Genomic DNA, 13,231 nt, shown 5'->3' on the forward strand with positions numbered 1-13,231 from the left:
GTCGTCGTCGTCGTTGCCACACTTTCCGATCAATGGCTTTTGAAAGACTTATTATAGTGTACGTCAACTTGATATGCACATTATTCATGATCAAAAAAATAACCGCACTTAATTTTAAGGGTCAGTAGGTCAACGGTCAAGGTCATGATGAACTTTACTAGAAAAAAAAGATTGGCTTTCCCAGCAGGCGATAAATCTGATTCGCAGAATTCTAGTTATTTCCTCGACTTACATGTACACTAATATATATTTTTTATACATTTTCTGAAAATCTATGACGACAATACTTGACGTTAATCTACTTGTTTATAAATTACAGTTCGGAAGTGAATTGTACAAATATATAAAAGAAACCAGAATCTTATTTCTAACGTGTATTCCGTTTGTTTTTTTTTCAGATTCTGTACGGGCCTCACAGCGTTATCAGAAATGAAAGACCTGGCGAAATCTAAAGATGTCAAACGTTCTGTGAAAGATCTTACGGACGCTAGGGAAAGACTAATAAAAATAAAGCAAGCAAAGCAGGAAGAAATAAAGAGAATTGACCATGAAACTGCTCAAGCCATCAAGGATTTGGAAGATTTTCGGGAATTGATTAATTGGGTTCTTGACCGCATGGAGAGAAAAGGGAAGGAATATCTCCAAAAACGTCACAAGGAATTCTCTGAGGACGTAAAGGCAGATTTAGCAACATGTAATGACACTTTGTTTTCGATTGAAAAACAGCTAAAGAAAGCTTCAAAAGAAGAAAGCGAAAAGGGTAATTTAGCAAAACGATTTGTAAAATTGAAGAAAGATGCAGCTATTCTCCAAAAAGCATCCAGTATTATTTCATCAATGAAAAATACTGAGAAATCTCGACCCCTGATTAAATTTACAGTGGACCCGAAAGTTGAACAATTCGCTAGAAGCCTGTCATGGTATGGCAAGGATAAGACGTATCTTGCATGCGAGCCGGCTGTGAGTTTTCCCCATCTTTACACAGTAAAGGCTGATAACCAGTTTGACATACGTTGTAAGGGTGAACGTAACGTATGCGTCATTTCCGACGGCTGTCAGATGCCGGACGGCACTTTACTGCTTGTGGACGAAGCTAACGTTTGTATGAAACAGCTAGACGTCTTGTACAAATTGGTTGACTGCTTGAAACTTCCTGCAAAGCCTCTTTGCATAGCTCACGTCAACGACGGCACAGCTGCCGTGGCGCTGGACACCGGCGCTGACTCTGTGTTACAATTAATCAAGATTGGTTCAAAGAAATCAACACTAGATCTGAGTTTTACAGTGTACGGAAAATGCACTGGCTTGGCTAGTGATGGGGAGTTTTTATTTGTAGCAACTATAAATGCAATTACCCAATACTCGCTGACAGGCGATCACGTGAAAGATATCCATAAAGACACAAATTTAACATTCGGAAAGGTCGTTCTAGGCATTGACAGAGAGACTTTTTGGACAATCAGTCATAGACGAACAGTTGTGGCTTTGGATATGTCCGGTGAAGTATTAGGGTCAATTGACGCTGGCGAAACCTCCGACACATTATCGATCGCCATGGACAACCTTGGGCACATTTTTACTGCCGGCCATACAACTAACAGCGTTACACAGTTCAAACACGATTTTGAAAAACTTGGGGCAGTGCTCAATCATAAAAACGGAGTGAAATCTCCGCTCACCCTCGTGTTTGACCGTATTCAAAGACGATTTGTCGTTACTATGAAAGGCAAAAATGTTGTGAAAGTGTTCGATTTGAAATAAATTATACCGAACATATCACATGTTTATGAGTTTGATATGTTCTAGTTGTTCCGAAATAAAATATTTGAATAACCTTTTACATATAAAAAAAATCCTCGTTTTTTGTCAAGGGCCGCTAACCCGTGTATCGCATTTTTAAATGGTTCTGTAATTACCTCCCTTATATAGCATCTGTGGCTATACGCACTATGGTGTTAACCCAACTTCAGTGTTAAAAAGCGTACCAAAGTATTTAGATTATGTACACAACTTATGTTCTGATTTTTTATACGCATTACATTTGAATGATATTACTGAGCATCATCAATGTATATGCGTACGTCATCCTCACTTCACTTGTGTGTTGCAGTGTAACATGTCCCTTAACTTTCTCTATTACTGTCAACAATAGCGCTACCTCTGCCACCTTGTCGGAATTTTAAAGCTATTTTTGTATTTACAAGAGTCCATATAATCGGACAACGACACGATTGTGATTATGCGGAATAATATGTTCTTTTGTTGATCTTGACTAGAATATAATACCATGAATGCTGCTGCTGCTGCTGCTGCTGGTGATGATGATGATGATGATGATGCTACTGGTGGTGGTGGTGGTGGTGGTGGTGGGGATGATGATGATGATGATGGTGGTGGTGGTGGTGGTGATGGTTATGATGATGATGATGATGATGATGATGATGATGATATTTTTCATGATAAGTCCCATCCTCTGCAGGTATGGACCAGATAAAAGACATGACTGTTGTGGACTGTGGGAGTTCCCAGTACATCCGTCCTCTCCGACTTCACTTCACTCAGGTAACCTCGATCAATGGTTTACGAAAGTTGTGTTATTGTTATAATTTTTAGCTCTTTATACCCCCGACAAACGAAGTTTGAAAGGGGTATATTGGAGTCACCCTGTGGTCGGTCGGTCGGTCCGTCGGTTTGTCGGTCGGTCCGTTGCAATTTACCTTGTCCGGAGCATAACTTAAAAACTACTGGATGGAATTGGATTAAACTTCACACAATGATAGAGAATAATGAGAGGAAGTGCAGTGTACAATAACCATAACTCTATTCTTGCTTATTGCTGAATTATTGCCCTTTGTTGCTTTTGTTTGTCCGGAGTATAACTTGAAAAGTACTGGATGGAATTCATTGAAACTTCATACAATAGTAAAGCACAATGAGAGGAAGTGCAGTGTTCAAGAACCAAACTCTACTTCAGCTTATTACTGAGTTATTGCCCTTTATTATTATTTTTGCTGTCAATTTTTTTTCCAGACATTAACTTGCAAACTACTAGATGGAATTTATTAAAACTTCATTAATTGGTAAAGCACAATGAGAGGAAGTGCAGTGCACAAGAACAATAACTCTATTTCAGCTTATTACAGAGCTACTGCCCTTTGTTACTTTTTTCTTGTCCGGAGCATAACTTGAAAACTATAGGATGGAATTTAATAAAACTTCATACAGTGATAGATTATAATGAGAGGGAGTGCAGTGTACAGGAACCGCAATTCTATTTCAGCCAATTACAGAGTTAGTGTCCTTTGTTACTTTTTCTTGTCCGGAGCATAACTTGAAAATTATTTGATGTAATTTAATAAAACTTCATACAGTGCTAGATCATACTGAAAGGGAGTGCATTGTACAGGAACCGCAATTCTATTTCAGCTAATTACAGAGTGACTGCCCTTTGTTACTTTTTTCTTGTCCGGAGCATAACTTGAAAACTATAGGATGGAATTTAATAAAATTTCATACAGTGATAAATCATAATGAGAGGGAGTACAGTGTACATGAACCGCAATTCTATTTCAGCTTATTACAGAGTTACTGCCCTTTGTTACTTTTTCTTGTCCGGAGCATAACTTGAAAACTATTGGATGGAATTTAATGAAAGTTCATACAGTGATAGATTATAATGAGAGGGAGTGCAGTGTACAGGAACCGCAATTCTATTTCAGCTAATTACAGAGTTACTGCCCTTTGTTACTTTTTCTTGTCCAGAACATAACTTGAAAACTATTGGATGGAATTTAATAAAACTTCATACAGTGATAGATCATAATGAGCGGGAGTGCAGTGTACACGAACAGCAATTCTATTTTAGCTAATTGCAGAGTTACTGCCCTTTGTTACTTTTTATTCTTGTCCAGAGCATAACTTGAAAAGTATTAGATGGAATTTAATAATACTTCATACAGTGATAGATCATAATGAGTGGGAGTGCAGTGTACAGGAACCACAATTCTATTTCAGCTAATTACAGAGTTACTGCCCTTTGTTACTTTTTCTTGTCCGGAGCATAACTTGAAAACTATTGGATGGAATTTAATAAATCTTCATACAGTGATAGATCATAATGAGAGGAAGTGTAGTGTACAGGAACCGCAATTCTATTTCAGCCAATTACAGAGTAATTGCCCTTTGTTACTTTTTTCTTGTCCGGAGCATAACTTGAAAACTACCGGATGGAATGTAATAAAACTTTGAACAATGGTACAGCACAATGAGAAGGAGTTCAGTGTACATGAATCAATACACTATTTTAGCAAATTACAGAGTTATTGCCTTTTTCTGTGTTTGTTTTTTTTTCAAACTTTTGTCGGGACAGTAACTTGAAAACTACTAGATGGAATAGCATAAAACTTCATACAATGATAAATCATAATGAGAGGCGGCGTTCGGGGGTATTAATCACCTTCAGTGATAGCTCTAGTTTGATCTTGATATAAAAAGACTCGCTCACAGTTTTGCAACGATTTTTTAAAAGCTGTTTACACGGTTATTTTACTTACTTTGTCATTCGGAATGTCTATCTGAACGTCGAACTGAATGACGAGCCAACTCGATATTCGGACTTTGTCATTCTGAATGTCTATCTGAACGTCGAACTGAATGACGAGCCAACTCGATATTCGGACTTTGTGATTCTGAATGTCGATCTGAACGTCGAACTGAATGACGAGCCATCTCTACATGTGGACTTTGTCATTCTGAATGTCGATCCTTTGTCATTCTGAATGTCGATCTGAACGTCGAACTGAATGACGAGCCAACTCGACATTCGGACTTTGTCATTCTGAATGTCGATCTGAACGTCGAACTGAATGACGAGTCAACTCTACATGTGGACTTTGTCAGTTTGAATGTCGATCTGAACGTTGAACTGAATGATGAGCCAACTCGACATTCGGACTTTTTGATTCTGAATGTCGATCTGAACGTCGAACTGAATGACGAGCCAACTCGATATTCGGACTTTTTGATTCTGAATGTCGATCTGAACGTCGAACTGAATGACGAGCCAACTCGACATTCGGACTTTTTGATTCTGAATGTCGATCTGAACGTTGAACTGAATGATGAGCCAACTCGACATTCGGACTTAGTGATTCTGAATGTCGATCTGAACGTCGAACTGAATGACGAGCCAACTCGACATTCGGACTTTTTGATTCTGAATGTCGATCTGAACGTCGAACTGAATGACGAGCCAACTCGACATTCGGACTTTGTCGTTCTGAATGTCGAGTTATAAGTCGAGCCGAATGACGAGCCAGTCAATATAGGACTTGAATGTCTGGCTTTATGTCGATTTTTGATGGATAACTAACTTCCCGCACCAAAATGTAATACGTCTCGTTTTCAGAATGGTCGAAAGAAAGCATGGGATGCCCTCAAAGTACACGACAGGTACGTGAAATTACTCATACTAGTACTTAAGTAAAAAGTGATAAAAACATTATTGTTGCAATATTTTCTTAAACATGACAGCAGTTTCACAATTTCTTTTCACTTCTACGAACAGCAACACAATTTCATTTCAAAGACACGCCGCACTAAAATGTCTTCTCCTTCTATGAACAGAAACACAATCTCATTCCTTAGAGAGGTCGTACTAAAATGGCTTCTCCTACCATGAACAGAAACACAATCTCATTCCATAGAGACGCCGCACTAAAATGGCTTCTCCTACCATGAACAGAAACACAATCTCATTCCATAGAGACGCCGCACTAAAATGGCTTCTCCTACCATGAACAGCAACCCACTATCATTCCATAGAGACGCTGCACTCAAATGGCTTCTCCTACCATGAACATAAACACAATCTCATTCCATAGAGACGCCGCACTAAAATGGCTTCTCCTACCATGAACATAAACACAGTCTCATTCCATAGAGACGCCGCACTAAAATGGCTTCTCCAATAAACAGAAACACAATCTCATTACATAGAGACGCCGCACTCAAATTGCTTCTCCTCCAATGAACAGAAACACAATCTCATTCCATAGAGACGCCGCACTCAAATTGCTTCTCCTACCATCAACATAAACACAATCTCATTCCATATAGACGCCGCACTCAAATTGCTTCTCCTACCATCAACAGAAACACAATCTCATTCCATAGAGACGCCGCACTAAAATGGCTTCTCCTGCCATGAACAGAAACACAATCTCATTCCATAGAGACGCCGCACTAAAATGGCTTCTCCTGCCATGAACAGAAACACAATCTCATTCCATAGAGACGCCGCACTAAAATGGCTTCTCCTGCCATGAAACAGAAACGCAATCTCATTCCATAGAGACGCCGCACTAAAATGGCTTCTCCTGCCATGAACAGAAACGCAATCTCATTCCATAGAGACGCCGCACTAAAATGGCTTCTCCTGCCATGAACAGAAACGCAATCTCATTCCATAGAGACGCCGCACTAAAATGGCTTCTCCTGCCATGAACAGAAACGCAATCTCATTCCATAGAGACGCCGCACTAAAATGGCTTCTCCTGCCATGAACAGAAACGCAATCTCATTCCATAGAGACGCCGCACTCAAATGGCTTCTCCTACCATGAATAGAAACGCAATCTCATTCCGAAGAGACGCCGCACTCAAATGGCTTCTCCTACCATGAACAGAAACACAATCTCATTACATAGAGACGCCGCACTCAAATGGCTTCTCCTACCATGAACAGAAACACAATCTCATTCCTTAGAGAGGTCGTACTAAAATGGCTTCTCCTACCATGAACAGAAACACAATCTCATTACATAGAGACGCCGCACTCAAATGGCTTCTCCTACCATGAACAGAAACACAATCTCATTCCATAGAGACGCCGCACTCAAATGGCTTCTCCTACCATGAACAGAAACACAATCTCATTACATAGAGACGCCGCACTCAAATGGCTTCTCCTACCATGAACAGCAACACACTATCATTCCATAGAGACGCCGCACTCAAATGGCTTCTCCTACCATGAACAGAAACACAATCTCATTACATAGAGACGCCGCACTCAAATTGCTTCTCCTACCATGAACAGAAACACAATCTCATTACATAGAGACGCCGCACTCAAATTGCTTCTCCTACCATGAACAGCAACACACTATCATTCCATAGAGACGACGTACTAAAATTACTTCCCCTGCCATGCACAGAAACAAAATCTTATTCCGAAGAGACGCCGCACTAAAACTGCTTCCCCTACCATGCACAGAAACAAAATCTCATTCCGAAGAGACGCCGCACTAAAATGGCTTCCCCTACCATGCACAGAAACAAAATCTTATTCCGAAGAGACGCCGCACTAAAACTGCTTCCCCTACCATGCAAAGAAACAAAATCTCATTCCGAAGAGACGCCGCACTAAAATTGCTTGTCCTGCCATGAACAGCAACAAAATCTCATTTCGAAGGGACGCCGCATTGAAATTACTTCTCCTACCATAAAAAGCAACAAAATATCAGTCCGTAGAGACGCCGCACTAAAGTGTGGCACCAATAAGCACTGCATATCTGATACGCCTTTCTCTTGTTTCCTTGTTAAACCCTTATATTTCAAGAACTTCTAATTGTTTGGAAAAGCCGTTTCAAGATGTGTCGTTAAATTTCCTTAAGTATTCAATCGTCACACCGCAAACGTTGTTTGGGAGGACATGATAGCCGAGTGATCAACCTACACGAAATGTATTAATTTAAATAGACACTAGTTAAAAAGGCAATTGCATTTAAAGGCGGACGTGATAGCAGTATATGGACTGTTTTGAGCATTAAACTTGTGTCTCAGTCCAATTTAAGAGATATTTGCATTGAACAGCAGACGTGCTACATGCAAATGAACAGTTTTGAGTATTAATCATGTTTTTCAGTCCAATTTTAGAGATAGTTGCATTGAAGCGCAGACGTGCTACATTCATAATTATGAAGATTTTTGAGTATTAATCTTGTTTCTTAGTCTATTTTTTCTGTGTTTCACTCTACGGAATATTTTTGTTTGGGTAGCAAGGAAGTGAATTCTAGGCATTTTTTGTTTTCAAATGTCGTACACCGGACTTACTTTTTTAATTGAAAAGTCCGAAATATTTTGACACAAAAAATTACCAAAATGACGATGCAAACGAATTGTGATAAAATATTCGTTCGTAAAATTTGCTCAATTCTGTCGCACACCAATGTGTATGTTACGAAGGTTTTTTTACTATATTTTGCAAGGGCTATTTGTTTTACCCTTATAAAAGATAGTACCTGTAAATTGAATGCAACATGAAATTTTCGTTAGTTAAGACTTTCTACCCACTTCAATATTGCCGAAGAGCCTTATTTCCAGTTACGACATGGAAAAAAACACAAACATATTAAAAATCATGTTAAATTTGGGTCGGCGAAACAGATTTTAATACAATATGTAATCATGGAATATGAATACATCTAAAATCATGTTCAAACTGCTTAGACAACATGCATGTTTATTCTTCTATTTTTGTAATTTCAGCGTGGCGATAGTTGTATATAATTCTACCCGTGATGTTCTTATATTTGTCCGGCAATTCAGACCAGGTTGGTGTTTTTGTACGTAGTATGTACCATGTATGTACGCCAATCCAAAAACGGGATGTAATTACGTAACGTTGACGTTGATCACTCTTCCGTCCGTGGAGTTGGTGTATTTCCTCTTTTGAATAACTTGAGCAAGTGTCATAAAACTTCACACAAAGTCTATGTATATATGTATATATATATTTTACGATCGAATCAAATTCAGTCTCAAAAAAGTACTTTTTAAATATGTTATAATACTTTTTGAATATTTTATAATCATATCTTTGAAAATGCATCTCAAAACTACTTCCATTCTGGTGGCGTTAAGCACTCGGGCGTGGCCCATTCGGCAAGTGCTCCGATTAGATCGTTAGTCATTTTAGGTTTTGGGCGCATAGTGCACAGACAGAAAGTAACCCTGGTTAGAGATTCCCTGGTTCTTAAATGTGCACCTTCTTTATCCATGCAGCCGTGTACATCAACAGAGTCGAGATGGAGACCGACGCGGACGGACGGCGGACAATTGATACTGAGCGGTTTCCGGGACAGCTTGGCCTCACGTATGAACTATGCGCGGGTATTGTGGACAAGAAAATTCCGCCGCTAGAAATCGCCCGCGAGGAGCTGCTGGAAGAGTGCGGCTACCAGGTGCCCGACGCCAACCTTACCAGAATCACCGGCTTTCGGTATAACCAATTTTTACCATTAACCAATACTCTTCTTATCAAACTGGTGGTTTTGTTTTGTAATACAAAATAAGGAAAAAGCATGTTGTTGTCAGCTGTATAATGTTTACTTATCATTGTGGTTAAAATTTGCGTTTAGGTTTTAGACATGATCAGCACCCTTAATCCTGCAATACGTCATCATATCAAAAATGAGTCATGTCCCTTGAATCTCTGAAGACAACCGACAAATGTTTAGCACTGGCATTCGGGTATTCCTTACATAAATACTCGTATATTTCATCATAAAAATATATATTTACTGAGGTTCAGCAGGTAGTCACTAATGCAATAGTTGTGTTATTTAGGATATTGATAAGATAAAGATAATCTATTAGATATTACTTAATATCACTCTTTAGTGGATCCTACAATTACTTAATGTGCAAGCTAGTTAATGAAACACTGTGTGTTGATAGAAGACCAGATTATGCTTATCTTTTTGTCGGGCAAAATTTGTGGTTCTAACATACAACTTGCATCGTGACATGAGATAAAAGTGACAGCAATTTGCAGTCAAATCCAGACATTGGAAGACTTGAAGAAACAGAGTGGGATACAAGAAATCCGGGTGCGATACCCTAGCTCTTTGCGAAGAGACCGGTTGGTTCCTTAACGTGTTTGGTGTAAAGCACCGGGACAACACTCCTGGGTTGATCCAGTACTGAGTACTCTATTTTTCCAGTACTACCCTTTAAAATGCCGAGCGCTACGCAAGGGAGCTACTGGTACCATGTTTAAACGTCTAGGTTTGACGGGGCCGGGTTTGAACCTACCTTCCGCACCCGAAGCGAACACTCTCCAAATGAATTATCGCGGCGGTATTAAACAAAAGGTGCGTTCAAGAATGTATGTATACCGATAGAAGGCCACAAGCCGAAGCGACTAGGTACTTGTGGTTGTTATGGCAACACTTACTGTAATAATACCTATAATAAGGTCAAAAGAAGGTTATGAAGGTCATTTTTTGACGAACAAAACATGTGGTTGCTATGACGACAGAAATATTGAAAACGTCTTTCGTCCATCCGGAAGAAAAAAATAAATACTGCAATAACCAAAGAAAATATGTAATCAAGGTATATGAGTTTTTGTGCAACTGCTTTATGGCCATAAAGGAAATTATGCACTATGCATTATTTAATAAAATATTGTTACCATGGTGATCGCGGCCATCTTGTTATTATAAGTAAATACATTGCATAATCAATTAATCATGTCGTGGGCTGACAGACTGCATTTTCCAAGACCAATTCATATGGCCACAAGGTTTCTAAATAACTCACTTAATAATGCACCACTCAATTTATACCACGGCCCCCAGGACCAGGAGTATACCGGGAATAGCCGTGGAAATGGGCCGTGTTTTTACCTTACAGGTGGCCCCGCAGTGCCGGGTGAATGCGGTGGTTTTCTCATGCGCCACGTATAGCGGGGAATGGGCCTTACCTAGGCTCTCTGGGGTGCGGGGGCATTTGGCGGGGGTTTTACCAGCAGTTTGTCCCCGGGCTTGGCTGCTGGACCGAAAGTCAAAGTCCCCGCTATTCCCCGGACTTGGGGGGGGTGGCGTGGTAACAATTGACTGGTTCATAGTATGTGTTTACAGGATGGGTGTTGGAACTTCCGGTGCCTGGCAAGACTTGTACTACGCCGAGGTTACAGACGACATGAAGGTCTCTTCCGGTGGCGGGAACGCAAACGAAGGAGAGATGATCGACGTTGTGGAGATCCCCGCGCAGGAGGGCCGGAAGTTTGCTATGGACGAGAGTATAAACAAGCCTGTCGGGGTGCTGTTTGGGGTTATGTGGTTTTATGACAATGTGTATGATAGAAAAGTGAAAGGGACAAAACGAAAAGATACAGAGTGAGTTCGAACTTTGCTGGCATTTTTGGTTGGTCTGTTTTTAGAAGAAAAAAAGCATAGGTTTTATAAGCGGCGTGCAAGGTATTCAAATTTATCTTTTTATACATGTTGACAGGAACCGTATACACATGTAATGCAAGGCCCATACCTCTGACTCTTATGCGCTTTGTTTTACTGGCCCCAATTTCATGAAACATCTTAAGTATAACAGGATCAAGCTAAGCACACTATTATAGTTTTGGTATAATCAATGTGATATTTACAATCTCATAGCGTTTTTGGACTTTAAAACGAAATTATGTCCATGATAATCGTAAAAAAATATTCATTAAAATCAAGATAAAATAAATTTTTATCGTAATAAAATGTGCTTCTTAAGCTTCAAGGGCCTACAAAAATACATTTGGTTCGGGTTACCCGACGCCATTTTTGTTGTCAGTTGGTTAATATTTTTATATGTATATATGAGAGTGTGTTTTGATGTGTAGTTTAAAATCGTTCAAGCTTTATACAGAAGCTTACTTTAACAAGATTCTCCAATTATGACAATAACGTTCAAAAAGCCTAATAATGAAAAGGCCCACCTACCCTTCCTGTTGTTGATGTAACCCTAACCAAACCATATTTTGGCCTTGTTATGCTAACGAACTTTCGAGAAGTTGGGGCCTGAAGAAACCATCAACAGACGAACGTTGGAATTCATGCGGTACCCGTGTTTGTTTTTATTCTGAGGGTCTTTTTGAATTTTCTAAAAAAAAAATAATATAGACGAACCCCGTTGGCTCGAACTGCATGGGACCAGCGAAAATACCTCGAGCCTCGGGGAGTTCGAACCAAGCGGGTAACCTTACATTCAGTTTAAAGAAATCGGTCCTTTAGATCCAGTTCGAGCCAAAGAGGAAATCGAGCCAAGCGAGTTCGAGCTAACGGGGTTCACCTGTACATATAAGAAGTAAATTTTAATTATCACCATTGATACCTAAAAATAATTCGGTATGAAAAGGTAGGGGACCAAGGGTGGTATTCAATACTCAACTTAAGTCAATCGTATGGCCATGCATTATTGACTTCATTCACTATTGGTCAGTTATCTATTACAAGTAATCCGATTAACTACATCGTTCTAAGATCCAATTAAGACCGGTATTGATTACAAGCCCAAATGTCGCAAGGCTCGGCATTTGCTCAGAATTTAAATCATAATTTAAATCATAAGGAAGCATCTTTTTATTTCAACATCGTTTACGTATTTAATTATTTTGTAATAAAAGTTTTCGATGAATTGATTTTTTTGTCAAAATTAATCATGTCATTCTGGAACGCACGTGAGGTGTCAGCCATTCTGCAGCAGATACCTTACACAGCTGTTAAAATATTTTAATTACTGTTTACAAAATTTGTCAACAAAAAATATGACATAATAAAACGATAAACAAGCCCAGACGGCTCGGGCGTCGAGATTTCATCATCAGAATGGGTGAAATTCGAGTCCGCTGCGTTCCAAAAACCCGTGCCACCAAACCCGGGCCATTTTCACTGATTGGCAACCGACTGGTGTCACCTTACATTTTGCCGTGCCAAAAGAATCCGTGCATAAAATGGAAATAATTGGACAGATTAATCTCATAAATATTACCATTTGTAAATACGTATTATGATAAATGTTTAACTTCTTTCTGACACGTTGAAATAAAACATGCCTTCCAAAAGAATATTAATAAGCGATGTCATGTAAATATTTTATGTCAACTCTTCTTATAGTCATAATCCTATTATGATTCTTTTATTGTCGTTAATATCAAAAATGATAAATGCGTGGGTCCACATATGGCATTTTTTAAAGAAATCTGTTTCGTATTATATGACCAAGTCATTAATACCGTTGTGATTTTATCCTCCCGAAAGTGACGGAACTGTTATTTAAAATGACGTTTGCTAAAATTACTTTCAATCGGAATAGGCAATATTTAAGATACTTAAATATTAAAATATAGATTATAAGTATTTTCCATAGCTGAGAGTGTAGGATAGGTTCACCCCAACCCG

The 13,231-nt window shown here is 39.2% G+C and overlaps 2 protein-coding genes across 2 annotated transcripts in view; both read left to right on the plus strand.

Moving 5' to 3' along the window:
- LOC128208253 (uncharacterized) overlaps positions 1-1,870 on the plus strand; it is a 2,406-nt gene extending 536 nt beyond the window's left edge. The window contains exon 2 of the mRNA XM_052911739.1: positions 399-1,870. Within this exon, the coding sequence (XP_052767699.1) occupies positions 399-1,761 (1,363 nt within the window). The 3' untranslated portion in view covers positions 1,762-1,870. The remainder of the gene's footprint in view (positions 1-398) is intronic.
- LOC128208255 (uridine diphosphate glucose pyrophosphatase NUDT14-like) overlaps positions 1-12,467 on the plus strand; it is a 15,078-nt gene extending 2,611 nt beyond the window's left edge. The window contains exons 2-6 of the mRNA XM_052911742.1: positions 2,480-2,562; positions 5,408-5,451; positions 8,550-8,614; positions 9,066-9,282; positions 10,928-12,467. Coding sequence (XP_052767702.1) covers positions 2,482-2,562; positions 5,408-5,451; positions 8,550-8,614; positions 9,066-9,282; positions 10,928-11,189 — 669 coding nt within the window. The 5' untranslated portion in view covers positions 2,480-2,481 and the 3' untranslated portion in view covers positions 11,190-12,467. The remainder of the gene's footprint in view (positions 1-2,479; positions 2,563-5,407; positions 5,452-8,549; positions 8,615-9,065; positions 9,283-10,927) is intronic.
- The last annotated feature ends 764 nt before the right edge of the window (positions 12,468-13,231 follow it).

This window comes from Mya arenaria, chromosome 11 (assembly GCF_026914265.1).
Source record: "Mya arenaria isolate MELC-2E11 chromosome 11, ASM2691426v1".
NCBI classification, from domain to species: domain Eukaryota; kingdom Metazoa; phylum Mollusca; class Bivalvia; order Myida; family Myidae; genus Mya; species Mya arenaria.